Raw genomic sequence first — 26,937 nt, forward strand, 5'->3', positions numbered from 1 at the left:
CCTGACCCCAAAAAACCTTCAGGATCAACAATCCCCAGAGCCCTGCTGTGCTGACAGCTGGAAACCCTCAGCCCTTTGGGATTAGGGAGAACTGGACACTTAGAGCCCTGATGGGAAAAGAGACTGGAAATGGAGCTGGGCAGGGGCTGAGCCTGGAGCAAAGGAGGCTCAGGGGGCCCTTGTGGCTCTGCACAGCTCCTGCCAGGAGGGCACAGCCGGGGGGGCCGGGCTGTGCTCCAGGGAACAGGGACAGGAGCAGAGGGAACGGCCTCAGGCTGGGCCAGGCGAGGTTTAAATTGGGTGTTGGGGAAATTTCTTCATGGAAAAGTTGGCCAGACTTTGGAAAAGTCTGACCAGGGCAGTGGTGGAGTCTCCATCCCTGGAGACGTTTAAAAGCCCTGTGGATGTGGCACTTGGGGACAGGGGAGAGTGCTGGGGGAACAGTTGGGCTTGATGCTCTCTGAAGGCTTTTCCAACCCTAAAACCTGATTTTCTGACTTCATCTGATTTAGGGAGAGCTCTGTCCTTGCCGCACAGGGTTATTTAATGGCACAAACTGAGTCACATCACTGCAAAAGGAGTCCAGCCCCAGCCCAGCTTGTGGCCCCACCTGGTCCCACATGGGTGGGGAGGGGGATGGCCCCCAGAGGTGGGACCCCATCAAAGCAAACAAAAAGGGAATTTTGGGTCCTGGGTGTCTCTGAGAGGGGAGAGTGCCTGGGCAGGGGACAGAGGTGCCACCAGTGCTGCTTTTCATTGAATTGCTCAGGACTTACAAACAGCTCCTGCTCCACTTGAGCAGCTCTGGAACTTTCCCCTCGATAACAGGGAGCTCAAAAAAGCTGAGGAGCACAGGGCTGTGCTGGGTTTATCACCCTAAATCCCAGGGGGAATGCGCTGGTGCAGGGAATCACAGAACAGCTCAGCTGGGAATGGATCCATCAGGGTCATCAGAGGAAGCAGCACCCAGGCTCCAGCAGGACCCACAGGGCCCGTGGGGGAACCTTCACAGAATTCACAGAATCACAGAATCACAAAATACACAGAAACACAGAATTTACAGAAACACAGAATCACAGAATCACAGAATCACAGAATTCACAGAAACACAGAATTTACAGAATCACAGAATCACAGAAACACAGAATCACAGAATCGCAGAATTCACAGAATCACAGAAACACAAAATTCACAGAATCACAGAAACACAGAATTTACTGAATCACAGAAACACAGAATCACAGAATCATCACAGAATCACAGAAACACAGAATTCACAGAATCACAAAATTCACAGAATCACAGAAACACAGAATTCACTGAATCACAGAATCACAAGGCTGGAGGAGACCTTTAAAACCAATCCAGCCCCAACACCTCAACTCAACCCTGGCACCCAGTGCCACATCCAGGCTTTGTTAAACACCCCTAGGGATGGTGACTCCACCACCTCCCCAGGCAGCCATTCTGGAGCTTTCTCACCTTTCTGTAAAAAACTTTTTCCTGATATCCAGCCTCAATTTCCCTTGGCACAGCTTGACCTTCCCACCTCATCCCTGGCAGCTCTGAGGGCTCAGAGGAGCTCGTCACTTGGGAGAGCCTCAGTTTCCCTGGCAATGGGCACTGGCAGAGCTGTCAGGAGCAGCCTGTGCCGGGGCTGTGCCATCGCTGTCCCCGCTCATGCAGGGGGTGCTGCCCGGGCCGTGGTTCCCCGGGTGCTGCCACCGCGGTCCCCAGCGCTGTCCCCGCTGCCGGAGGTGGCTCTGCCTCCAGCTGCCACCAGCGATCAGCGCCGGGCTCAGGTTTCTGCAGCCCCATGACTCTGCTCATTCCTGTCCCGGGGAGCCGCTGCGAGCAGCCCCAGCTCTGCTCCTGCCCCGGTCCCCTCTCCCTCCCCTGTCCCCTCTCCTGGCCCTGTCCCCTCTCCCTGCCTGTGTCCCTCTCCTGGCCCTGTCCCCTCTCCCTCCCCTGTCCCCTCTCCTCTCTGTGTCCCCTCTCCTGGCCCTGTCCCCTCCCTTGTGGCCGGGCTGGAGCCCCCAGTTCCCTCCCCAGCCATGGAGCAGCACCAGGAGCAGGCTGGGAGATGCTGGGGCAGGGCAGCACTGCCTGAGATTACACTGGGAGGCTCAAAGGGGGTGTTGCCCCTGGCATGGGAATTCTCTGTGGCTTTTTGGGGTCTTTTGCAGCTCCTGGTGCTGTTCTGAGCCCTTTGGGGCCACTCAGAGAGGATGGGGTGGCCCTAGGGAGCAGGAGCAGGGCTGATCCCGTGTCCAAATCCCACACAGCACAGTGAAGAAACCACCAGCATCTCTGGTGGCCTTCCATCCTCGGAAACAAAGCCAAGCCTGGGCTCTGTGGGGGTTCAGCCCAGCCCCATAGGGGGGCACAGGGTGGGGTGCAGGGCTGGGGCCCACCAGCCCAGGGGAAGGGTCCCACCCTGGGACAGCCCCTGGCCATGGGGAGCAGCCCCTGGCCCACCCTGGCAGGTTTTTAGCAGCTCCTATGAATAACCCAGACCAAACTCCTTGTGCTCCCACAGGTAAAGGCAGCTCAGGCCCAGTGACAGGTGTGGCACAAGTCACCCTCAAGGTCCCTCTCCAGCACCTGAGTCCTCCAAGAGTCCCTGATTAAGGAAGATCCCTGTCCCTCATCTTTCCTGCTGGACAATCAATCACTTTAAAATCTCTCTACAGAGCACTGATTTATTTGCTTCTTAAATTTTGGCCACCCAGCTGAGATGAATGGCTCCTTTTTGCTGTGACACTGTGGCACAGAAAGCAACAGAGAACTTTCCCAGGGAAAGGCTGGGAGAAGATCAGAGAAAAGAATGATAAATAATTCTTAACTTGTGAACATGTGGAATATGTTATGGTGATTTGTTTACCAAAGAGTAGTTTCTTAATTAGCCAATGGTGATGGTGTTTGGACTGGAGCACCAATTAGGTCCAAGAGTATTGTAAGTGTCTAGAAATAGACAGTTTCTAAATAATGATGCAATAATAAAGAGATTGATCGGCCTTCTGTGAATCATGGAGCCAGTGCTAATTGTCACCTGGCTGGGGCCCTGCTGCTGTGACACAGGCGAGCTGCAGCTTTGGGACCCTGCCCAGGGCATGTCCTGGGTGGGCATCTCAACCCCCAGCAGGGAACTGGGAGCAGCTCCTGGCTCAGGGGTGCCCAGGCTGCACTTGGAGAGAAATTCAGCTTCCTCTGATATTTTTGCTGCTGAGGGCACACAAAGGAATCAGGCACCAAAGTAACAGGACTGGTTTGGAAGCTCCCAGGGATGCTGTGTAAGAGGTTCTGTGGAACAGGACAGTGGCGGGGAGGGGTCTGAGGCTGCTGGAAAAGTGACCCCATCCAGGCACTTCATTCTGCCCAGAAAAAAACCTCCATGGGCTGGGGAAGAGAGAGGGAGGGCATTCTTGGCTCTGGGGGACACAGGAGCTTAGGATCTCCCTCACCTGCCTGACCCAGGCTCCAGTTCCTCCCTAAGGCATTTATTTTTTGGGGGATCCCCTGCAAACCTGGAGCCTCCTGTGCTCTGGGGTGTTGTATTTGCTGGGAAATGCCCTGGCAAAGGCAGGAATGATGCACCTGACTCCATGTTCTCAGAAGGCTCATTTATCACTTTATGATACTATATTCTATTAAAGAATACTATACTATACTAAAGAATACAGAAAGGATACTGAGTGCTAAAAGGATAATAATGAAAACTTGTGACTCTCTCTCCAGAGTCCCAACACAGCTTGGCCCTGATTGGCCAAAGAGTGAAAACAACTCCCAGCAGAATGCAATGGAACAATCACCTGTGGGTAAACAATCTCCAAACACATTCCACATGAGCACAGCATGGGAGAAGCAAATGAGATAAGAATTGTTTTCCTTTTCTCTGAGGCTTCTCAGCTTCCCAGGAGAAAAATCCTGAGTGAAGGGATTTTTTCAGAGGATGTCAATGCCACACTGGGGGGCACCTGCAGCTCTGGAGTTTCCCAGGGAACCAGAGAGATGCAGCTTCCCCACAGGCACACAGGGCTGGGTGAGGACAGGGCACAGGGAATGGCTCTCATTGCCAGAGGGCAGGGATGGATGGGATATTGGGAATTAGGAATTGTTCCCTGGCAGGGTGGGCAGGCCCTGGCACAGGGTGCCCAGAGCAGCTGGGGCTGCCCCGGATCCCAGGCAGTGCCCAAGGCCAGGCTGGACAGGGCTTGGAGCAGCCTGGGACAGTGGGAGGTGTCCCTGCCATGGCAGGGGTGGAATTAAATGGTTTTTAAGGTCCCTTCTGACCCAACCCTTTCCATGATTATCAGATCCCTGGGCCATTCCTAACCCTGCTCTCCTAAACCTGCTGTGTGTCCAGGAAACCCCCTCCCCACCCCTGCATGCTTTGAACAGGTTTTAAAACCCTCAAATCCCACAGATTAAGCTGCCAGGAAAACACAAATTTGCTTCAAACCCAGCCAGGGCAGCAGGAGCCTGCAGGGTGACAGGAGCTGTGTTGGAAAATCTGATGGCTGCAGAAAACCCTCCTGGCATGGTCCCAGGGATGCCACGACCTCAAAAAGCCCTATGGGCTGTTTGTTTGTTTAGTTCCTATGGTATTTCCCACAAGTTTTAGGAAGAAACATGGGGAGATTGAAAAAATCTGATGTGAAATGGGTTTTTTTTTATCCAAAAGTGGCACAAGGGCTGGAGAACTCCAATCCTGCAGGTGGGGGAAATTCACCTCAGCTCCTGCAGATTTCCCAGGGGCTGAGCAGGGCTGTGGAATATTCAGGATTATGGGAGTTTCTCTCAGGGACCCTGGCACCCTCAGTTGTGCCAGACAAAATCAACCATTTTATAAACAAATTCACATTCCTTTCTGTGCCATTTAAGAGTTTGATGCTTCCACCCCTGGAGAAATTGTGGTCCCTTAATTCTGTTCTGTAACTCCATTACAAAAACCATCTGGAAAGATACAGGAAATCTCCAGAATTTCCTTTCACACACAAATGGCTCCTAGGCCACTGCTGTGGGATGCTGGAATTCCAGCAGCACGGTGGTTCTGGAAACTCGCGGGGTTTTTAGGCTGCTTTAAAGGCAGAGGGTGGGAGATTTTCACAAGAAAACAACACCATTAAGAAAATTAAGTGACCCCAAGCCTTTTCCCACTCTATTTTAAAATAGTACTGGGCTCAGAAGACTTAGAGTAAGGAAATTTTTTTTTTTTTAATTTTCGAGCATTATCCTTTGAATTGCAGATGTTTTAAGCACCCGGCGGGGCCGTGTGGCTGTGACACCTCTGGCACCGGTGGCTCCCGTGAGTGGCACTGAGTGACACGTCCCCAGGGCGGGTTCCTGTCACCACCGCGGCTCTTTGCCCTGCTCTGGGTGGGGTTTGTTGCTCTCTGCCTGCAGCGTGGCCCAAGCCAGGCGTGCCAGCAGGGATGGGGGATGTTTCCAAGTGCATCCGTCACCAAGGGCTGCCTGGAATGTCCCCGAGCTCAGCCAAAGGGAAGGTCCTTCCTTGGGAAACGATTCCAGAGCCAGCCCAGCACTGCTGGATGCCTCTTCCCAGCCAGAGCAGGACACTGAGATGCTGCAGCAGCTCCTGCTCCTCCTGTGCCACCTCTGTCCCCCAGCCAGGCCACTGCTTGTCACCCACAGGTCACCAGGGCAGCAGCACAGGGGGCTGGGGAGGGACTGGGGACAAGGGATGGAGGGAGAGGGAATGACTCCCACTGCCAGAGGGCAGGGCTGGATGGGATTTTGGGAATGAGGAATTGTTCCCTGAGAAGGTGGGGAGGGGCTGGGATGGAATTTCCAGAGCAGCTGGGGCTGCCCCTGGATCCCTGGCAGTGCCCAAGGCCAGGCTAGAGCAGCCTGGGACAGTGGGAGGTGTCCCTGCCATGGAATGGGATGAGCTTTAAAGTCTTTCCAACCCAAACCATTCCCTGATTTCATGATTTTAAGCACACAGAGGATGAGTTCCCTGCTATGGGAACGATGCTTTTTGCCTGCCTCGAGCAGAGAGGAGCCCTCCCAACACTCTGCAGCCTTTTCCTGGCAGCAGCCAAGCTGCTCCAGCCTGGTGCTGCACTGGGACAGGGACACCCTGCAACTGTGCTGGGGATTTCCACGGAATGGGATGGATACACGGTTCCTTTGGAGCTGTGTCCTATTCTAGCAGCACCTTCTGTGGGCTCTGCACTGCCCTGGCTGCTCTGCACCTGCCAAAATCAGTGCTGCTCCCTCCTCCAGCTCCTTGCAAAATCCCAGCCGAGCCCACCCGTCTCTGCCTTCCCTTGGAAATCCAAATCCTCCGTGCTGAACCTCCGAGGGGGCACGGCTCCTCCAGGGACATCAACCCCAAAAAATCCAGCCCTGCAGAGGCGCCTCTGCTCCTGCAGCAGCACCAAACCCTCGTGGGAAGGAATTCCCCGCAATTCCCGGATCGCTGCTGCCCTGCAGCTCCTGGGGCTCGGTGCCCTGAGGCTGTACCTGCTGTGCTCAGCGTGGGGGTGGCACACACAGCCCGGGAGCTGTGAAATCCTGGGATGCTCTCCCCGGCCGCAGATGGAAATAGGAGGTTGCACCATCCTGCAGCCACGCACTGACCCGTTCCTGCCCGGAGCCGGGGATGCCACCCCATCCCCACGCCTGCTGTCCCTGCCGGGGGACAGGGCATTGCTGGAAAGGGGACACCGGCCTGGGTGGCGGCTCGGGGTTATTTTGGGGGAATTTGGCAGTGCTGGAGGCTTGGGCAGCCAGGGAAGGGTTAAAGTGGAGACCCTGCGCTTGCCCACTGCCCACCCTGCACTCGGGTGTCATCCGGAGCTGCGGCTCCTCCCTGCCGGCAGCTCCCGTGTCAGGCTCGGAAAAGATCTGAGCCGTGCCGGGAAGGCAGCGAGGGGACAGCGAGGGGACAGCGAGGGGACAGCGAGGGGGAAGGGAGGGTGGCGTGGGGCTGCAGTGACCTGCTGCCCCCCAGGCTCGGGGCACGGGGACAGGGATGCCCCCAGCCCTGGGGGACGCCAGGAGAGGCAGCAGCTCCCGCAGGGATCCCCAGCGCAGCACCAGGAGCAGGTCCCAGCCCTGCCGCTCCCGTTTGCAATATTGGGATCCCTGCAGCTTCCCAGGGCTGCAAGATGCCCCTTTCCCACTGCAGCCTCTGGATCCCAATGCCCTGGAGCAGATTCTGCAAAGCAGGATCAACACGGGGCACCTGGAGCTGCCACAGATGCTGAGCCCCACAGCCCCAGGGATCTCATCCAGATCCACCTGGAAATGGAGAAGGGGAACCCAAAGACGAGATGTTCCAGGGATTTATGGATCCCAGGAGGGAGGCAGCAGGACAGGCACAGAGGTTGAGCACCCTCCCTGCTCTCTCCCGAGCTAAACTGAGATCTTTTCCCTCACAACTTCCCAAAGCATCCACCACCTTCTCCCCTTTCTGCCCTGCACAGAAACCACCTCATTAATCCAACCTGCTGCAAACAGAACCTCATTAATCCAACCTGCTGCAAACAGAAACGGTGCTGGGCGTCTCCTCATGGCTCTGCTGCTCACTCTCATACCCCAAATCCAGCAAATTTCCCTGAGTGGAGCTGGAGCTGCCCAAGGGACTCCACAGAGCCAGGCAAAATCCTGAACTGGACCCTTTTGCACAGATTACAAAATAGAAAATGCTATTTAAATATTAGCACAGCACGGGCAAGGGCAGGACTTTGTGCTCGTTAACCAGTTCCTGTAAATATGCTCTTTCCCCCTCAAACCATTATAAATCCAACATTTTTCCTGGAATGAACCAGAGGGAGCAGCTCCAGCACTGCATCAACCCATCCAGGATCTCCCCGGGATAATGGGAGTGACTGGGATGTCCTGCTATCCCCAGGGCTTTGTGGAATTGTTGTTCCTTGGAGACAGCCGCAGTTCCATCCCTCGCCTGTCAATGGCTGATCCCTGACAGCTCCATCAGAGCCCTGAGGGCAGGAAATGCTTGTGCTCCTCGGAAAACGTCCTTCTGCAGGGATGGGGGAATGGGGGAAATGGGGAAATGGGGAGGAAATGGGGGAATGGGGGGGAATGAGGGAATGGGAGGGAATGGGGGAAATGGGGGGGAATGAGGGAATGGGAGGGAATGGGAGGAATGGGGGAATGGGGGGGGATGGGGGGAATGGTGGGAATGGGGCTGACTGCCCCTGGATAAACCCCAAAAGGGCTCTGGGGGAGCCCAGCGGGCCCTGCCCATGCAGCAGGGGATGGGAGCTGGCACAGGGGGGATACAGCACCCAAAAATCCTGACCTGAACCCCAGCCTCGCACTGCCTGATTGCTGTGGGGGATCCAACTCTGAACCCCACCCTGGGCTCATCCTGGCACCCTTTTGGCTGTGCCTGTGTGCCCACAGCCCCGGGGTGGGAACAGCCTCCCCTTCCCTGCCACCCCATTCCTGCGTGGCACAGGGGTCCCAGTGCCCCCTCTGCCCTGGGGGTCCCCCCCTGCCGCCCCACAGAGCACGGGGGCTCTGCAGGGACAGGGCCCTTCCCGAAAGGAGACACTGGGAGCACCCGCAGACCTTTCCTGCAACCTTGGCTTGCCCAGGCCGGGGTTTATATTTAGACCTCCAGGAGGAGAAGCCAGGAGAAAGGAGCCTGAGACTTGTGCGCCCTGCCCGTGGCTCCTTTAGTGACACGGGGAAGGTGGCTCGGGAGCTCATTGCCTGGCTGTCCCTGACTGTCCCCTCTCAGCCCGACACAGCCCTGTGGCCACTGAGAGCCCGCTGGCTGCTGCCACCCTTGTCCATGCCCCGCCTGCACCTTTGTGGGGACTTTGTCCCCTGTCCCGGACAGTTTTCCATGCAGGGGGGTCCAGCAGGTGCCTCCAGCCCTAAACACCCCCCAGAGCCACCGGAGTCCATCCTGGTCCCGTCCACCTCCAGCACTCAGACCGCAAATCCCGGGACACTGCCGGTACCGCTCCAGGCACGGTGACAGTGACAAACCTGGGCACATCCCCGACCCTGCAGCCCCGCCCGGGGGCCTGGCAGCCGCCCAGGGCTGACCCCGGTACTTACTGTCGGGTTGAGAGTGCGAAATCCCAAGGAGAGACCTTTTAGGGCCAGAATTTCCCTCTCCTTCGACTTCTGGAGCCTTTGGCTCGGCGAGTTGGCAGCGCAGCTGCTGCTGCTGTCAGATGGTCATGAGTGAAACCTGAGGACATGCGGGCTCCTTCAGGTAGCCTGGCCCGTCTCAGCTGTGGCATTCGTTCCGTTCCGTTCCGCTCCGCGCCAATCACGGCGCTGCCGGGGCCGGAGCCCCCGCGGCTGCATCGCCCCCATGGCCCCATGGCATCGCCCCCATTGCCCCATGGCCCCCATCACCCCCATGGCATCACCCCCATGGCCCCCATCACCCCCATGGCCCCCATGGCATCGCCCCCATTGCCCTATGGTCCCCATCACCCCCATGGCATCACCCCCATTTCCCCCATGGCCCCCCTTGCCCCCATTGCCCCGGCCCCCCTGGCCCCCTGGCCCCCATTGCCCCCATTGCCCCCGGCCCCCATGGCCCCCACGGCCCCCATCACCCCCATGGCCCCCATCACCCCCATGGCATCACCCCCAGCCCCCATCACCCCCATGGCCCCCCTGGCCCCCATTTCCCCCGGCCCCCATGGCCCCCACGGGGCGCACTGCCCAGGCACGGCGCAGTGCCCCAGGTGTGCTGCGGCTCCGGGCCGGCTGCGGCACCCCAAGGGACTCGGGGAGGTGGAGGGGAGGTGGGAGCGACCCTGGCCAGCGCCTCCCCGGCAGTGACAGGCGCTGGGAAGAGCAGCAGGATGACTGTGAGGGCGGGGAGAGCGCTGTGCCCGAGCCTGTGGCTTATCTCTGATCGGGATCTGTGTGCAAATCACCACCGGGATGGCGCTGCTGGGAACGTGCCTTGAGCTGTTTTATGTTCCAGCATCAGTCTCATTACATGCTTGTGACAATGGGAAGATGCCAGCAGCTCACATCCCAGGCAGCAGACCAAGAACTTAATGTTACAACTCACTTTATAAGTTTTTTGACCAATCACACAAAGCAAAAGCACATTGACAGTAGTTCCATCCAGTCACTATAAGCACATGTACCTTTGGTTAAAACAATGCCTGCTTATTTGCTATATTGCTGAGTCCAGTTCTGGGCCCCCAGTTTAGGAAGGACATGGAGGGGCTGGAGTGTGTCCAGAGAAGGGCAACAAGGCTGGGGAGGGTTTTGGAGCACAAGTCCTGTGAGAAGCAGCTGAGGGAGCTGGGGTTGTTTATCCTGGAGAAGAGGAGGAATAGGAGAGACAAGGTGGTGTCAGGGCACAGGTTGGACTTGATGATCTCCAAGGTCTTTTCCAACCTTACTGATTCTGTGACTCTCTGTGATTTCTGCTTGTCAGCCTTAAAACACAATGCACAGAGCTCCATTATTAAGCTTCAACCTTCCTAATATCTCACTAGATATACTTTTCTGTAGCTTAGAGAGTTATTCTAGACAAGCGTTAATACACAGACCATTGTTCTATTTGCCCTTTTCTACTTTTTACAGAATTTTTCTGCTGATCTATCTCATGGCTGCTGCTTAGCTCTAATCACATTCTGCTGTCTCTTTTACAGCTTTCCCAAAACCCTTCTGATTTTGTGGATTCCCACCCCGGGCACCGCGGGTTAACCCTTGCCTGGCCGGGGCTGCCCGGCTGTGCCCGAGTGCACAGAGCAGTGTGACCCATTCCTCACCCTCTGGGGCTCTTGGGGCCGGGCTCAGTGGCCGCTGTCACCCCGGGGTTACGGTGGCCAATAACCTTCTGCCCTCTATCACAAATCCTGTTCTGAACCCTAGTCGCTAACGTCCTCATTCTAACCTGAGATGGGGTGGTGGGGTAACTCTAAGAAGGGGTTTAGTCTTCAATCTTTGGCTAGTCCTTCTGGGCCTAATATCTTGTATCAGGAGAGGTCAGTTAGGTGGGAGGCAATATTTTGTCCTCCGTTGAGGAAGTTGGTTATGCTTAGGTGGTGGATTAAAGGGTTAAAGTATCCTAGGGATGTTGAAAAGTTTGAGAGAGGAGTTTGTTTTGTGAGGATGAGTGTTTGGGCTATTTTTGAAATTTCTAGGGCTAAAGCGATGCCTGGGGCTGTTACGCTTAGGGCAGTTGTTTTAATGGGCAGTGCTATGGTTATTGGAGGGGTTTTTGTGGGGATGCTGTCCCCCCGCTGCAGCGCTGCCATCCCCGCTGTGCTGCTCTGCGGAGGGGCCGCAGTGCCACCCTCTGGCCCCGGGCAAAACTCCGCCGTGCCCGGGCACCGCTGGGGACACACGGGACACGCTGCGGGAGGAGGGCGCCAGGCTGGGGCACTCCTGGGGAAGGGATGCAAAAAACCTGACCTGTTGGGGAAGATGAAACAGGAAAACCTTATAAATATGATTGCCTGGCAAAAGATTCTGAGAATATGGAAACTATCAGTGAGATTGAAATGAAAGCAAGCTTTGAGATCCCTCAGTTACTGAACAACTGGAAAACAATGGTGTGGCCAGCTGAAGGTGATCCCCTTTTGATGGAACAACACCCTCTGCTTGCAGACAGGCCCAAGGGTCAGAGCAGCCCCTGCCAGCTTGGCAGAAGGGGCCCAAAGAGGAGTTTTTAGGGTTTAAAATGTAACCCAGTATGGTAATGTAGTGATTCTTATAGGCTGTATGGAAATGCTATGGGATTTGTATCTTGTACTAGATTGGTGAGTGAGAATTAGAAAATTCAACACAGAAGATGATTTATTGTATTGTAATGGGAACTTTGCTCACTTACTTTCTATACTCTTGCCTTTTAGCTCTTAGCTCTTAGCTCTTGCCTTTTGCTCTCATGCTTTTACTCTCTCACCCTCTCATCCTCTCTCCCCCTCTCTTCTCTCAGTCCTGCTCTGAGCTGTGCCTGGCAGCTCCCAGCAGGGCCCTGCACCCAGGCCCTTTGCAATAAACCACAAGTTCCTGACCTGGCTGCAGAGATCTCTCATCTCCGTCCATCCCGACCATGCTTACCCCCGTTAATCCTACACTGACCCTGCTCTGCCTGGGCTCAGCGCTCCTGAACACAGCCTCAGCATTGGGCAGGGTGGAAAAATCTGTGAGATTGTGGGGATCTTCAGAAGAAGTTCCTCCCCGTGAGGGTGGGCAGGCCCTGGCACAGGTGCCCTGGACCTCTGGCAGTGCCCAAGGCCAGGCTGGACAGGGCTGGGAGCACCCTGGGACAGTGGAAGTGTCCTTCCCCATGAGATTTAAGGTCTCTTTCAACACTCTAAGATCCCTTTCCAGATCTTAAGATCTCTTTCCAGACCTTAGAGATCTTAAGATCTCGAAGATCTTTTGCAGCTGCAGGGAGTGGTCCATGCTGGGAGCTTTGGAAAACCTTTGCTGCAGGCTGAGGGTGATTCCCAGGCCCCTCCTGGAGCCACACTGGGCTCCTGTCCTGCAGGGGCTTCAAAGCCCAGCAAACCCCAGAGAGTCATTTGGAGTCATTTATCACCCCAAAAACCCATCTGCACCTCAAAACAGGTGCAAATCCAAAGTTTTTTAAAGTTTAATGAAAACAGGCTTTCCTACTGAACATCTCCAGTCCTGCTCAGTCTCATCTCTGCCAATCATCCCACCCTCATTGATGATGGAGAGGATTCTCTTCACCTCTGGTCCCTTCCTGGCTGCAGACAGGGATTTATTGAGCTCCTGAGCTCCTCTGGAGGGTTCCCGATGATTCAGGATGTGCTGGCTCTGGAGGGGTCCTTAATGGAACCTCTCCCATCTCGCCCCAGATCAGCTCTGGGGCTCTGTTTCCCTTCAGTGCCCTCCCAGATGGGATCTCTGGAGATCCTGCAGCCTGGACAGGGGCCAGCAAGTGGGGTTTATTTAGGGAAGGACATGTGGCACCCAGGCAGGGTGAGAAGCAAGGCTGGGATCGGGTGGCTCCGGTCTCAGGAGCAGGGGAGAGGCCAGGAAGTTTGGCAGGAGGGCGTTTGGGGCCTCTCTCCCTCCTGGAGGCACCATTTGCCAGGGCAGGAGCTCATTCTGGGAGGATGAAGGATGTTCATGGTGGTGGAACAAGCTGGGGGCACCCAGAGGGGACAGGGCACCCCAGGACCTCTGGGACAGCTCGTGGTGCCCCCACCTCAAGCTCTTCCTCACCCTCCTCCTCCATCTCCTCTCTGTGAGCTTCACCAGGCAGGGGAAAAGCAGAGATTGCCTGAGAGGTACTTCCAGGGGTTCCATCATGGGCAGGGTTTTCATCCTGCAGCACCCCCAATCCCAAACTCCCTGGGTGTGTGGAGTGAAACGACACTCTGAAAAGTGAGGCTGGACTTGGAATGAGATTTTATTGGCAAAAACCTTCCTATCTCTGGAAAAAACCCCCACGGATGCCAGGTGAGTCCCATTCCTCAGAGCAAAGGGCTGGGAGAGTTCTCTTGGCAAGGGAACATCTCCAGCTCAATCAACCCACACGGGAAAGGGAAGCATTTTGGGAATGGGGAGGAACTGGGTCCAGAGGCCATTGGGGGTCTCTTGTAGAGGTTTGGGATTTTGCCTCTCTCTGTATCCTCCCCCCATCACCAGGGGGGCTCCTGGCTGTGTTTAGGAATCTTCCCAGACAGGAAATGATTTTGTAAACCAAGGGAGGGGGAAAACATCCATCAGTGAATCCCTTTAGTATCAGTGCTGCTCCTTTTCCTTCAGTGCAAACAAAACCCACCAGCTGTGCTTTGGTGAAGGATTTCTGTGTTTCCTTCCCAGTTTCAGGCAGAAAAGTGCAGAACTTCCCTTCCCTTGCCTGGAACTCTGCCCTGAAGCAGAGAGCCCTGGGAGTGAGGTGCTACCACAGGGTGCAAGATCCACCAGCACTGAGCAGGCAGAGCCTCTCCCATGGCTGTTCCCAGCACCCTCTGAGGGTGGCAGACCCAGAGCCCCCAAAATCAGGAGGGGTTGGGTCTTTCTGGTTGTTCCCTTTTAGGGTGTAAGACCCAGAACCTCCAAAATCAGGGAGTTGGGTCTTTCTGGTTGTTCCCAACACCCTCTGAGGGTGTCAAACCCAGAATCCTCAAAAATCAGGGGGGTTGGGTCTTTCTGGTTGTTCCCAGCACTCTCTGAGGGTGTGAGATCCAGAACATCCAAAATCGGGGGGATTGGGTCTTTCTGGGGGATTGATCCCTTTGAGGGTGTAAGACCCAGAATCTCCAAAATCAGAGGGTTGGGTCTTTCTGGTTGTTCCCAACACCCTCTGAGGGTGTCAGAGCCAGAACTTTCAAAATCAGGAAGGGTTGGGTCTTTCTGGTTGTTGCCAACACTTTCTGAGGGTGTGAGACCCAGAACCCCCAAAATCAGGGGGGATTGGGTCTTTCTGGGGGATTGATCCCTTTGAGGGTGTAAGACCCAGAATCTCCAAAATCAGAGGGTTGGGTCTTTCTGGTTGTTCCCAACACCCTCTGAGGGTGTCAGAGCCAGAACTTTCAAAATCAGGAAGGGTTGGGTCTTTCTGGTTGTTGCCAACACTTTCTGAGGGTGTGAGACCCAGAACCCCCAAAATCAGGAGGGATTGGGTCTTTCTGGTTGTTCCCTCTGAGGGTGTCAGACCCAGAATCTCCAAAATAAGGGGGGGGTTGGGTCTCTCTGGTTGTTCCCTCTGAGGGTGTCAGACCCAGAATCCCCAAAATAAGGGGATTGGGTCTTTCTAGGGCTGCAGCCATGGAGCTGCTCCTGCAGCAGCAGCTCTCCAGGAGCGCTGTTCTGCTCACGCCGTGAAGTCCTGGGTGGCCAGGTTGAAGACGTTGCTCTCCATGGACCTTTGCCACGTGCCCCAGTTCCTCCTGATCTCAGCCTGGACCTGCACCGACGACATGGGTGGTGCTGGCACCCAGGGACACCAGATGGAGGGGACTGGGGGGCAAGAGGAACTGTCCCTGCCCACCCCTGGCTTTGGGGCACCCTCAGGGTGTCCCTGTGCCCACTGTGGTGCCCGGGGTTGGGGTGGGGACACACACTCACCTCCCCGTTGAGGAAACAGTAGAGCAGAGCCACCAGGAAGCCCTGGAGAGGACAGGCAGAGTAATTTGCACCCAGAGGAAGGGGCTGGACCCCTCTGTGCTCATCTTCTCCTTGCCCTTACCTCATCCCACACCTCTGACCCACCGCAGAGGAAATCAGAGCCAGGTTCTCCAGGCCCTGCCCCAGGTGTTTGGGGGCACCCTCTCCCGAAAGAGACCAAACCCCCACATTCCAGAGGGTCCTGGTGTGATTTGGGGTGGGGCCATGGGCCTTTCCCTGCCCTTCTCACCTGGTAGGAGCCCAGCACCAGCTCGAAGTAGAGCCGGGCGTCCACGCCCACGTGCTCGGGGAAGAGCGCGAACACCACGTAGTGCACCCCAAAGAGGGGGATGAGCAGCAGCGTGGACTTGGTCAGCCTCCTGTGGAGAGGGACGGGGGTCTGGGGGCTCCTGCTGCCCCATGAGACCTCCCCAAAACCTTGGTCTCAGCCCCAAGGAGGTTCTGTGTGAGAGGCAAGTGTTGGAGGCTCCAGGGCTGTCCTCCAAGGAGGGTCCCTCTGCCCTGGGACCCCGAGGTGGGCACAGCCCTGTCCCCACCCCAGACCCCAGGGTTGGCACAGCCCTGTCCCCTTACATGTACTGCTGCTTGTGGGTTCTGCTGAGGTCCGGGCACCGGATCTTCTGTGCCAGCATCCTGGTGACGTTGAGGAAGATGAGGAAGTTCACCTGTCCCAGGAGGCCACACCTCAGGCTCTGCGCAGCCCCTGGCTGGGTCCCCTGGCCATGTGGGACCCTGGCTCTGGGGTGGGACTCTCAGGGAGCACACTCACAAATATGGCCAGGAGGATGGGAGCCTTGATCACCCACCAGTACACACTGGAGTAGTCATCCCAGCACCTACAGGACAGCAGAGGTGGCTCTGGCACCCACTGGGACCTGTGTGGCCCAGCTGTCCCCCTGCCATTTCTTTGGCCAGACCCCTGACCCCTTTGCACCGCTCTTGCCACAGAACCCACCAGAAAACAGAAATAACATTTAAATGAAGTGCTGGCCCAGTCCTCCCCTCCTGAGCATCCATCCCATGCCAAAGGTTCATTTCCCAGCCCTTGGACTGGGACACGTGGCTGAGGTGGCCTGGACAAGGCCAAGGGACAGCTGCTCTTACCCGTGGTTGTCATACTGGAGCCTGGTGAGCACCCACACCCCGACTGTGACCATGGGGACACCTGCAAGGACAGGACACAGGCAAGGATGGTCCCTCCGGTGCTCTGGGAAGCCCCTGTGCCACCCCTCTGTCCCTTGTCCCCAGAAACATGTGTCTAGCTCAGTTCTGGATGTGGCAGGAAGGTGACAACCTTCCCACCTTCTCCAGGAGAAGGAAATGGTGCCCATCACCGGTGCTGTGTCTGTATCACCTCCTGTCCTCATGCTCTTCCATCACACCCAGGCACCTGGGATGGGCATTCCCAGCCTCGAGTGGGTGTGGGAAGAAGGGAGGAGCTATCCTGATCAGGCCATGCTTCCAGCAGCTCTGGGCTCTGGCAGGAACAGGTGGGTGTCCACCAAGGCATGCAGGAGATGTTGGGGTGGGGACATCCTGGAGCAGCCCTGGGGACCTCTGGCCAGGTGGGTGTCAGATCAGGCCATTCCCAGGTGGTTCCTGCCCAGGGATGTCCAGGATGTCCCCAGGCTCACCCCAGCCCATGAGGACGTAGCCCCAGGTGTAGCTCCTGTCGCAGGTGAAGGTGAGCAGCAGCAGCGTCTGCAGGTACAGCCCCTCCACCAGCAGCCAGTAGAAGTTGGCCAGCACTGAGTACTGGAAGAAGGCGATGGCTGCCTTGCAGGTCACCTGCCAGGGGAGGAGGGGACAGCTCAGGGTGCAGCACAGCCTGCCCTGGGGGCATGGGGGACTGTCACCCTCCTGTCCACCCTCTTGAGGACACCTGTGATGGCCTTTCAGTGATGGCTTTTCAATGATGGCCTTTCAGTGATGAACTTTCAGTGCAGCCCAGAGACTCTGCCCCAGCCCCTCACATCACTTGCACCAGGTTCTGCTCTGCCTGTGCCCCACGGGCAGGTGACCACGGGCTTGTAGGATCTTTAAAAACCCCGTGGTTGTGTTTGTGGTGTTCTCAGTGCCGTGTCTTCCCTCAGGGGTTCCTGTTTTGATTGAAAACCTCAAATCTGAGCAGCACCTGGTGCTGGTGGGCTGTGCTGAGCTTTAGCCCCACTGGGGGACACCCAGCCTGAGGCCAGAGCAGTTTTGAGGACAAAACTTGTTCCCTGCACGGAGGGAAATGCAGAAATGCTGAACCTCCCCAGGGCCACCCAGGACAGAATTTCCTCCATCCCACAGCCTCTCTCTCCTCTCTGCAGTGACAAATCCCCCCAGGTCCCACCAGTTCCCCCCAAGGAGCCCCTGCTGCTCTCCCTGCTGTGCTCCAGGGCTGGGTTTGGAGCAGTTTGGGATTCACCGTGGACATTGTGCAGTGGTCAATGGACTCATCCGAGAAGAGGACGTGGTCCTTGATGAACACGGCCGTGCCCCGCAGGATGAAGGAGGTGAAGAAGTGGATGTGGATGGAATTCCTGGTGCAGTGCAGCTTCCTGCAGGAGGGAGAGATGGGCTGGGCCCAAACAGGGGCAGAGAAGGTGCTTTGGTGTCCCCTTCCCTGGGATCACTGCTGGTGATGGTCACAAAGCCCTGGAGAAGCTTTCCTGCTCTAAAATCAGGAAGGGCAGGGTTGTGTGGCATCTGAAAAAATCCCTTCACCCAGGATTTTTCTCCTGGGAAGCTGAGACACCTCAGAGAAAATTCTTATCTCATTTGCTTCTCCTGTGTTGTGCTCATGTGGAATGTGTTTGGAGATTGTTTACCCACAGGTGATTGTTCCATTGCATTCTGCTGGGAGTTGTTTTCACTCTTTGGCCAATCAGGGCCAAGCTGTGTTGGGACTCTGGAAAGAGTCACGAGTTTTCATTATTATCTTTATAGCATGCAGTAAGTATCCCTTCTGTATTCTTTAGTATAGTATAGTATTCTTTAATAGAATATAGTATCATAAAGTGATAAATGAGCCTTCTGAGAACATGGAGTCAGGTGCATCATTCCTGCATTTGTTGGGGAACCTCTGCAAATACAATAGTGCTGTGCTTGGGGCTGCTCAAGGACAAGAGAACATCCCAGAAACCTCTGGAGAGCCCAAACCTGCAGCACAGGGACATCTCCAAAACCAGAACCCGAGAGGGCCACCAGGGAAGGACAAGGCTGCCATTGCTCTCCTGCCTTCCCTGTTTCCCTGTTGGCTGGGATGGGACCTGGTTGCTCCAGAGGGGCCAGGCTGGGGGCAGCTGTTCCTTCTGGGATTTGTCCCGTGTCCCTCTAGCCCTGGAGCTGGAGCAGCTCCCAGCCCTACCTGAAGCAGCAGAAGATGCCGATGGCCAGGAGCAGCGCTGCCAGCGATGTGGAGTAGCCACAGGTGTAGAGCACCTTCATGGTGACAAAGTGGCCTCTCTGCAAGGGACAGCACCAGTGGAGGGAGGGGACAGGGACTGGGAAGTGCTGGTGTGGGGCAAGCAGGGACAGCCAGGGGTGATGGGATAAGCCAGGAGCATCTCCATGGTTCTTTGGCCAGTGGGTAGTGTGGGAACACAGGAACATGGGGCAGTGTGGGACCATGGGGACATGGAGACGTGGGGCAGTGTGGGGACATGGGGAAATGGGGGCATGGGGACATGGGGCCATGGGGACACGGGGCTATAGGGCCATGAGGACATGGGGAAATGGGGCCATAGGGAAATGGGGACAGGTCCCCACAGCCCCAGGGGTCCCACGTGCCTTGGTCTCGGTGTCATTGCTGCTGCCAAGGGTTTCCAGCTGGCAGGCACTGTGGTAGGGGGGGCTGGGGGGGCTCCAGCCCCACTCAGTGCAGTTCCTCTGGATCAGCCCTGCAGGACAAGGAGGAACCTCAGGGGAGCCACGGGTGTCACCTCTAAGGGCACCCCCAGAATGCCCGGCCTGGAACAGACAGGGACAGCAGCGTGGTACCCATGGGCTGTCCCATCCCTCCCTGATCCCATTGCTCCATCCAGACCCTATCACTGCCCTTCCCTCCCAGACCCCATCCCTCCCTCGCAAAATCCCATTGCTACCCCATCCCTTCTGGATCCCATGGCCCCATGCCTGGAGCTGCCAGGAAAACTTCTGACGGGGTGTGAACACAAGCACAGATCCCTCCAGGAGAAGGGAATTGGGAATTAAGGCTGTAAAAGTGCTCATTCATCCTGTGAGGGCTCCGTCGAGCCTCTCCTGAGCTGTTCCTGCCCCAAAGCAAACATTTCCCAACATTTCCTGAATTACTCCTGTCTGAGGAAGTGCTGGGATGTTCCAGTGGGAGCTCGGGAGCCCTGGGATGGTGAGTGGGAAAGGAGGGCAATGAGGGGACTGTCCTGGTGTCACCAGGATGGGGATGAGGTCCCCAAGAGCTCCACCCACAGAGGGATGAAAGGATTTGGGTCCCTGAATCTCTGTTTTCCTGTCGCTGCTGGGGCTGCAGTTTCCACCGAGGACATTTTGGGAGAGGCAGGAGCTGTGGGGTCGGAGGGAAGGGCTGGGGTGGCTCAGGGGCCCTGGCAGGGCGGGTGGGGCCGTGGGATGAGCGATCCCCACTGGATTCAGACCTTTGGACTTCTTGAAGACGCTCAGGATCTCGGGACAGGCGACGCCTCGGGACTGGCCACGGGGCAGGGCGGGCCAGCAGCTGAGCCCGTCCCACTCGGTCGGGCAGCCTGGGGAGGGAGAGGACCCCAGGGCAGGGAATTCCTGCTGTGCCTCAGTTTCCCCACTGATGCCATCAGTCTCTAAAAACCTGCCAGCCTCCAGTGCTCCTTCAGCCCAGCTTCCCCTTCCCTTCCCTTCCCTTCCCTTCCCTTCCCTTCCCTTCCCTTCCCTTCCCTTCCCTTCCCTTCCCTTCCCTTCCCTTCCCTTCCCTTCCCTTCCCTTCCCTTCCCTTCCCTTCCCTTCCCTTCCCTTCCCTTCCCTTCCCTTCCCCTTTCCCCCTTCCTTTCCCCTTTCTGGACCATCCTGCCTCAGCTCCTGGGCTCCTCGGGATCCCCTTTCAGCTCCTGTGGGAACTCCTGGGGCTGTGTCAGACCCAGCTCCTGTGGGAACCCCCTGTGTGTGCCATGGGCTGGGATTTGCCTGTGCCTCCTGAAATAACCCAAATTTAGTTTGGGTTTTTGCACCTGGAGGCTGAGCTCGGGATGTGTCCCCAAGGACAGAAGGAAGTCATGCAAGGGTTTCTGCGTGACTTAAGATTAAACAACTTTTGCTTCCCTATCCAGCACTGAAATCCTGTTTGAATTATTCTCCAATTTTCTAGGGCCAGGCAGATTCGGGGCTGGGGGAATTTGTGATGGGACAAGGAGATCCCAGTGCAGGCCAGCTCCTGTCCCAGCACAGCTCCATCATTAACCCTGCAGATCCACATTATTCATGGAGGAATTGGACAGGTCTGATGAATTTCCTCTGATTTCAGCCTGGGGATGGCAGTCCTGGCAGGGAGGGATTTGCATCCACAATGCCAAAGTGGGGCTTGGTTTTTGTTCTGGAGGATCAGGGAAGCGAGCACAGAATTGGGATCATCCCTGAGAGCATCCCCCCATTTCTTGGGGTCATGGGAGCAGGGAATCCTGGAATGGTTTGGGTTGGAATGGATCTTAAAGCCCGTCCAGTTTCACCCCAGCCATGGCAGGGACACCTCCCACTGTCCCAGGCTGCTCCAGCCCCAATGTCCAGCCTGGCCTTGGGCACTGCCAGGGATCCAGGGGCAGCCCCAGCTGCTCTGGGCACCCTGTGCCAGGGCCTGCCCACCCTCACAGGGAACAATTCCCAATTCCCAATATCCCATCCAGCCCTGCCCTCTGGCACTGGGAGCCATTCCCTGGGTCCTGTCCCTCCATCCCTTTTCCCCAGTCCCTCTCCAGCTCTCCTGGAGCCCCTTCAGGCCCTGGCAGGGGCTCTGAGCTCTCCCTGGAGCCTTCTCCTCTCCAGGTGAGCACTCCCAGCTCTCCCAGCCTGGCTCCAGAGGAGCCTTTGGAGCCTCTCCAGGGCCTCCTCTGGAATTTTAACCCCCACAGTCCAGAGGATGCCATAGATATGGTGCAAGAAATGGAAGAGGAAAGGCTGGGGGTGCTCACCTGGAGAGGAGAAGCTCCAGGGAGAGCTCAGAGCCCCTGCCAGGGCCAAAAGGGGCTCCAGGAGAGCTGGAGAGGGACTGGGGACAAGGGAAGGAGGGACAGGACCCAGGGAATGGCTCCCAGTGCCAGAGGGCAGGGATGGATGGGATATTGGGAATGAGGAATAAGGAATGAGGAGTAAGGAATGAGGAGTAAGGAATAAGGAATGAGGAATAAGGAATAAGGAATAAGGAATAAGGAGATCCCAGGGCCCTCCCACACTGTCCATGGGATCTGAGCCTGTCCTGGAGTCCTGCTCCCCACACTGGTGCAAGCAGGGAAAGGGATGGGTGCAGCTCAGGTGGGCAGGGGCAGCAGGAGCCCCAGGATTAAACCCAGATTTTAATTATGCATTCCCACATCTCGGATATTTTCCTGCAGTGAGGTTCCTTCCCCTTGGCTGGCACAGTTCAGGTTGCAAAATGGACCTTTTCCAATCAATTTGGCTTTTCCCTGCTAAGCTGAAGCATAAATGACATCTCTGCAAAGTTACTTAAGCAATTATGCACCTTCATATGCATTTATTGCTTAATTTTTCCACTGCTATGAGATGAAACCCCTGGAATTATACATTCCTTATTCTCCAGGTGACAGTTTTTGCCTGGGATTTGGGCCATTCCACTTTTGGATGGAAACTGAGATGCAATTTAAAAAAATGATGTCCAAAAGCAGCACTAGAAAATTGGTTTTTCAACCAGTTAATTCATTTAAAATCCCAGATATGGGAAAACTGAGATGCTCAAAAAATGTTTGGCAGTAGAATTTACTGAATTAGGAAGGGGAGCAGATGTGAGATGGTGACACCACAGAATGACCCCGGTGCTGGTGGCCACAGGGCTGGCATTGGTGCCAAGGGATGGAGGGGACTCTGCCAGGGGCATGGACCAATCCAGCACAGCCATGTTCCATGAATCCCTCCCTGTGGGGGTGAGAAGGCTCCAGGGAGAGCTCAGAGCCCTAAAGGGCCTAAAGGGGCTCCAGGAGAGCTGGAGAGGGACTGGGGACAAGGGATGGAAGGACAGGACACAGGGAATGGCTCCCAGGGCCAGAGATGGATGGGAGATTGGGAATTGGGAATTGTTCCCTGGCAAGGTGGGGAGGGGCTGGGATGGAATTCCCAGAGCAGCTGGGGCTGCCCCTGGATCCCTGGCAGTGCCCAAGGCCAGGCTGGACATTGGGGCTGGAGCAGCCTGGGACAGTGGGAGGTGTCCCTGCCATGGCAGGGGTGGCACTGGGTGAGCTTTGAGCTCCCTCCCAATCCCACCCACTCCAGGATTCTCTAAACCCACCAGGGCTGAGTTCTGTCTGTTGTTTGCATCCCCCAGTCCCCTCTATCCCATCCCAACAGCATTTCTGGGGCTCTCCAGGGATTCTCCTTGACCTTTGCCTTGGTGCTGCTCTCCGTCTCCCCGGAAATCCCAAATCCACGCGTGCTCTGCAATCCCCTCCCATGGTCACCCTCCAGGGACTCCTCAGGAACTCCTCCCTGCTCCCAGGGAGCTGTTCCAGGCTCACCCTGCCCTGCCTGCCCCGGGCTGGGGCTCTCACTCCGGATCCTCTGCAGACATTCCTCCTCCAGCTGCTGGAAGTGGAGGACGACGAAGCAGTCGGGATGAGTCCCCTGCACCTTGGAGAGGAGAAAGGGCAGGCAGGAAAACCATGGAATTGTGGAATTGGAGTAATGGAATTGTAGAAATGGAGTCATGGAATTGTGGAATTGGAGTAATGGAATTGTAGAAATGGAATCATGGATTTGGGGTAGAAGGGACCACAAACACATCCCAGTCCCCACCTGCCATGGAATTGTGGAATTGGAATTATGGAATTGTGGAAATGGAATCATGGAGCTGGGTTGGAAGGGGCCACACACCCATCCCAGTCCCCACCTGCCATGGAATCGTGGAATTGGAGTCATGGAGTTGTGCAATTGGAGTAATGGAATTGTAGAAATGGAATAATGGAGTTGAGTTGGAAGGGACCACAAGCCCATCCCAGTCCCCCCCTGCCATGGAATTGTGGAATTGGAGTCTTGGAATCGTGGAATTGGAGACATGGAATTGTGGAATTGGGGTAATGGTTGTAGAAATGGAATCATGGATTTGGGTTGGAAGGGACCACAAACCCATCCCAGTCTCCCCCTGCCATGGGCACGGACACCTCCCATTATCCCAGTGGGATGTGGGCACAGCAAACCTCACATTCCCAGCTCTGGGTTTTGCCAGCAGAGCTGATGGAGCACCAGGGAGAATGCCCAGATGCCAAAGATGTGAGAGATGTGGTGGCTACAGGGACTGGATTGTCAGGGAATCCCTGCTTTGGGATTTGCCTCCTCGGCTCCCAGCTGGAGAACTGGGAGACGGAGGCTGAACTGGGAGATGCCAGGAACTCTGTCTGTCCATTGCTGGGTGTCCCTGCCCAATTCCCAAGTTCCATGCCCATTCCCACACATCTGTGTCCATTCCCAAGTGTGTGTGCCCATTCCCTGCCCATTCCCAAGTGTCTGTGCCCATTCCCACACATCTTTTCCCATTCCAAAGTATCTGTGCCCATTCCCAAATGTCCATGCCCATTCCCAAGCATCCCTCCATGCCCATTCCCACATCCCTGCCCATTCCCAAGTGTCCATGCCTATTCCCATATATCTCTCCATGCCCATTCCCACATCCCTGCCCATTCCCAAGCCTCCCAGCAGGTTCAGGGCTGGCTGGGGCACCCCTGATGCCCAGACCTGGGGTTGAGTTGCTGATTGTTTCAGTGAGGGGCCAGAGGTGTAAGAGCTGCAGGAACAGAGGGATGAGGGTGGATTCCTGAGCTTCCCAACACAGGGAAGTGTGGGACCTTGGAGCATCCCTGGGCTGAGCCCTGCCCTGCCTGTCCTGGCCAAGCAGCTGCTCCTCGGGGTCCCCTCACCTCCCCCAGGAGATTTTGTGTCCTTTTCCTGCTGAACACAAGATTTCAAGGGAATTTCAGCCTGGAAAAGGCATTTGGGGATGGCTTTGGATGCAGCATTGGGAAGGCCCAGGAATTCTCCTCCTCCTCCATCCTGCCAGTGATGGGGGACATGGATGGGGCAGGGGGGTTTCTCTCACCTCTCTTTGGCTGCAGAGTTGTGGGTTTGGTTTGTTATTTATGGCAGCAGGGCCAGGATGCTGGAGCAGGAACAGGGAATGTGCAGGGCTCCCTTCCGAGCTCCCTGCAGGGCAGGGAATTCCTGCTGTGCCTCAGTTTCCCCCCTGGAAGGGGCCTGATGCCAACAGTCTCTGAAACCCTGTAAGCCTCGAGTGCTCCCTCAGCCCAGCTTCCCTTCCCCTTCCCCTTCCCCTTGCCCTTCCCCTTGCCCTTGCCCTTCCCTTTCCCTTTTTCCCTTTCCCTTTTTTCCCTTTCCCTTTTTTCCCTTTCCCTTTTTTCCCTTCGCCTTTTTTCCCTTTCCCTTTTTTCTCTTTTTTCCCCTTTCCCTTTCCCCTTTCCACTTTCCCTTTTTTCCTTTTCCCTTTCTTCCTTTTCTCTTTTTTCCTTTTCTTTTTTTTCCTTTTCCCTTTTTTCTTTTCCCTTTTTTCTCTTTTTTCCCTTTTTGCCCTTTCCCCCCTTTTCCCCCCTTTTTTCCCCTTTTTTCCTTTTTCCCTTTTTCCCTTTTTCCCTTTCCCTTTTTTCCTTTTCTTTTTTCTTTTCCTTTTTTATTTTTTCCTTTTCTCTTTTTCTCCTTTTCCATTTTTTTCTTTTCTCTTCCTCTTCTGCTTTCCTTTCCCTTTTCCTTTCCCTTTTCCTTTCCCTTTTCCTTTCCCTTTTTCCTTTCACTTTTTCCTTTTCCCTTTTTCCCTTTTCCTTTCCCTCTTTTCCTTTTCCCTTTTTTCCCTTCTCCTCCCATTTCCCCTCCCTCCCCTTTCCCCAGCACAGCCTGACCAGCCCAGGGCTCTTCCTCTCCCTCTGGCAGCACAACCACCCCAGTCCCCCCCTTCCCGCAGGGATTTGGTGCCAGCCACGCCCATGGCCCTGTCCTGGGGGTCACCCACGGTTGTCCCTGTCCCCTGCACCCCCAGCCCCCCAACCCCTGTGCCTGGGGGTGCTCCGGGTGATGTGGGGTGGAGGATCCGTTCCCAAGGGATTATCCCTGGGACCCAAACCCTCGGGACCTCTGCCCTGGGGGGGTCCCTGAGCACTGCCGGGTCCTGCGGGGTCCCAGCAGCACCTTTGTCACCACATTGTCCCCAGGAGCTGTGGGAAAGTCCCCAAGGGGCGCTGGCAGGTCTGGAGCATGAGAGACGGGGATGGGATGGGATGGGATGGGATGCGATAATGGGATGGGATAATGGGAGGGGTTGGGATGCCATGGGCGCCCCCACCCGGGGCAGGAGGACCCTTCACTGCTCCCAGCCCCGGGGGTGTCTGGCATGGGGGACCCCCGGTGCCCCCCGCGCTGTCCCCGCGCTGTCCCCGGGGCCACTCACCTGGAGCGTGGGGAGGAGCAGCAGCAGCAGCAGCGAGCGGGCCCGGGGCGGCTGCCAGGGACCCCCCATGGCTGCAGCAGCGGGGTCCCGAATCTGTCCCCGAGGGTCTGGGGACAGCCCAGCTCCTCCTTCACGGCCCGGGGCTCCGGGGGTGCCCCGCACCTCGCTGTCCTCTGTCCTGCCCCGTGTCCCGCGGGACCCTTCCCTGCCCGTGTCCCCGCTGTGCTGTCGCTGTCCCCGCTGTGCTGTCCCTGTCCCCGCTGTGCTGTCCCTGTCCCCGCTGTGCTGTCTCTGTCCCCTCTGTGCTGTCGCTGTCCCCGCTGTGCTGTCGCTGTCCCCTCTGTGCCGTCCCTGTCCCCGCTGTGCCGTCCCTGTCCCCGCTGTGCTGTCGCTGTCCCCGCTGTGCTGTCCCTGTCCCCGCTGTGCTGTCGCTGTCCCCTCTGTGCCGTCCCTGTCCCCGCTGTGTGTCCCTGTCCCCGCTGTGCCTTCGCTGTCCCCGCTGTGCCGTCCCTGTCCCCGCTGTGCCGTCCCTGTCCCCACTGTGCTGTCGCTGTCCCCGCCGGGCTCGGTGTCACCGCTCGGGGATGCGGAGGCTCCTCCCTCCGCCGGGATGGATGGAGCAGCTCGGGAGGGACCCCGGGCTGGCACTTCCCCCCCCCCCCCCCCGGCACCACCGGCACCTCGGGACCCCCAGCCGGGCCCGGGGGTGCCCAGGGGGACACCGAGCCCCTCCCGGCCCCTCGGGACCGCCGGGCTGGAGAACCGCTGGAAAACCGCTGGAAAACCGCTGGAAAACCGCTGGAGAAAGGCTGCGGGAATGGGGTGCGAGGTGCAGGGGTCACATCCCTTGGCGGGGACAGGGATGCTCCCTCCAGCCCTGCCCCAGGGTGGCTCTGCTGTCCCCAGGGTGGCCCTGTTGACCCCAAGGTGGCTCTGCTGTCCCCAGAGTGGCTCTGTTGTCCCAGGGGTGACTCCTGTCCCCAGGATGGCTCTGCTGTCCCCAGGGTGGCTCTGCTGTCCCCAAGGTGACTCTGCTGTCCCCAGAGTGGCTCTGTTGTCCCCAGGGTGACTCTCCTGTCCCCAGAGTGACTCTGCTGTCCCATGGTGGCTCTGCTGTCCCCAAGGTGACTCTGCTGTCCCCAGGGTGGCTCTGCTGGCCCCAAGCATCACCTGGGCTCTTCTTACAGGAAAAAATAAAATTCTGCATCTGTAAATATATA

At 56.8% G+C, this 26,937-nt stretch overlaps 1 protein-coding gene across 1 annotated transcript; it reads right to left on the reverse strand.

Moving 5' to 3' along the window:
* Positions 1 to 14,414: 14,414 nt before the first annotated feature.
* LOC129131055 (vasoactive intestinal polypeptide receptor 1-like) lies at positions 14,415 to 26,177 on the reverse strand. Its single transcript, XM_054649816.2, has 13 exons — positions 25,718 to 26,177; positions 22,788 to 22,899; positions 19,716 to 19,823; positions 18,874 to 18,983; positions 18,452 to 18,549; positions 17,510 to 17,642; positions 16,731 to 16,884; positions 16,201 to 16,261; positions 15,866 to 15,932; positions 15,670 to 15,761; positions 15,326 to 15,455; positions 15,037 to 15,078; positions 14,415 to 14,875 (listed from the first exon to the last, which is right to left on the reverse strand). The coding sequence occupies exons 1-13, from the start codon at positions 25,784 to 25,786 to the stop codon at positions 14,783 to 14,785; spliced, it is 1,269 nt and encodes a 422-aa protein (XP_054505791.2). The 5' UTR covers positions 25,787 to 26,177; the 3' UTR covers positions 14,415 to 14,782.
* Between the last annotated feature and the right edge of the window lie 760 nt (positions 26,178 to 26,937).

The sequence above is a fragment of the Agelaius phoeniceus genome, chromosome 26 (assembly GCF_051311805.1).
Source record: "Agelaius phoeniceus isolate bAgePho1 chromosome 26, bAgePho1.hap1, whole genome shotgun sequence".
Taxonomy (NCBI): Eukaryota; Metazoa; Chordata; class Aves; order Passeriformes; family Icteridae; genus Agelaius; species Agelaius phoeniceus.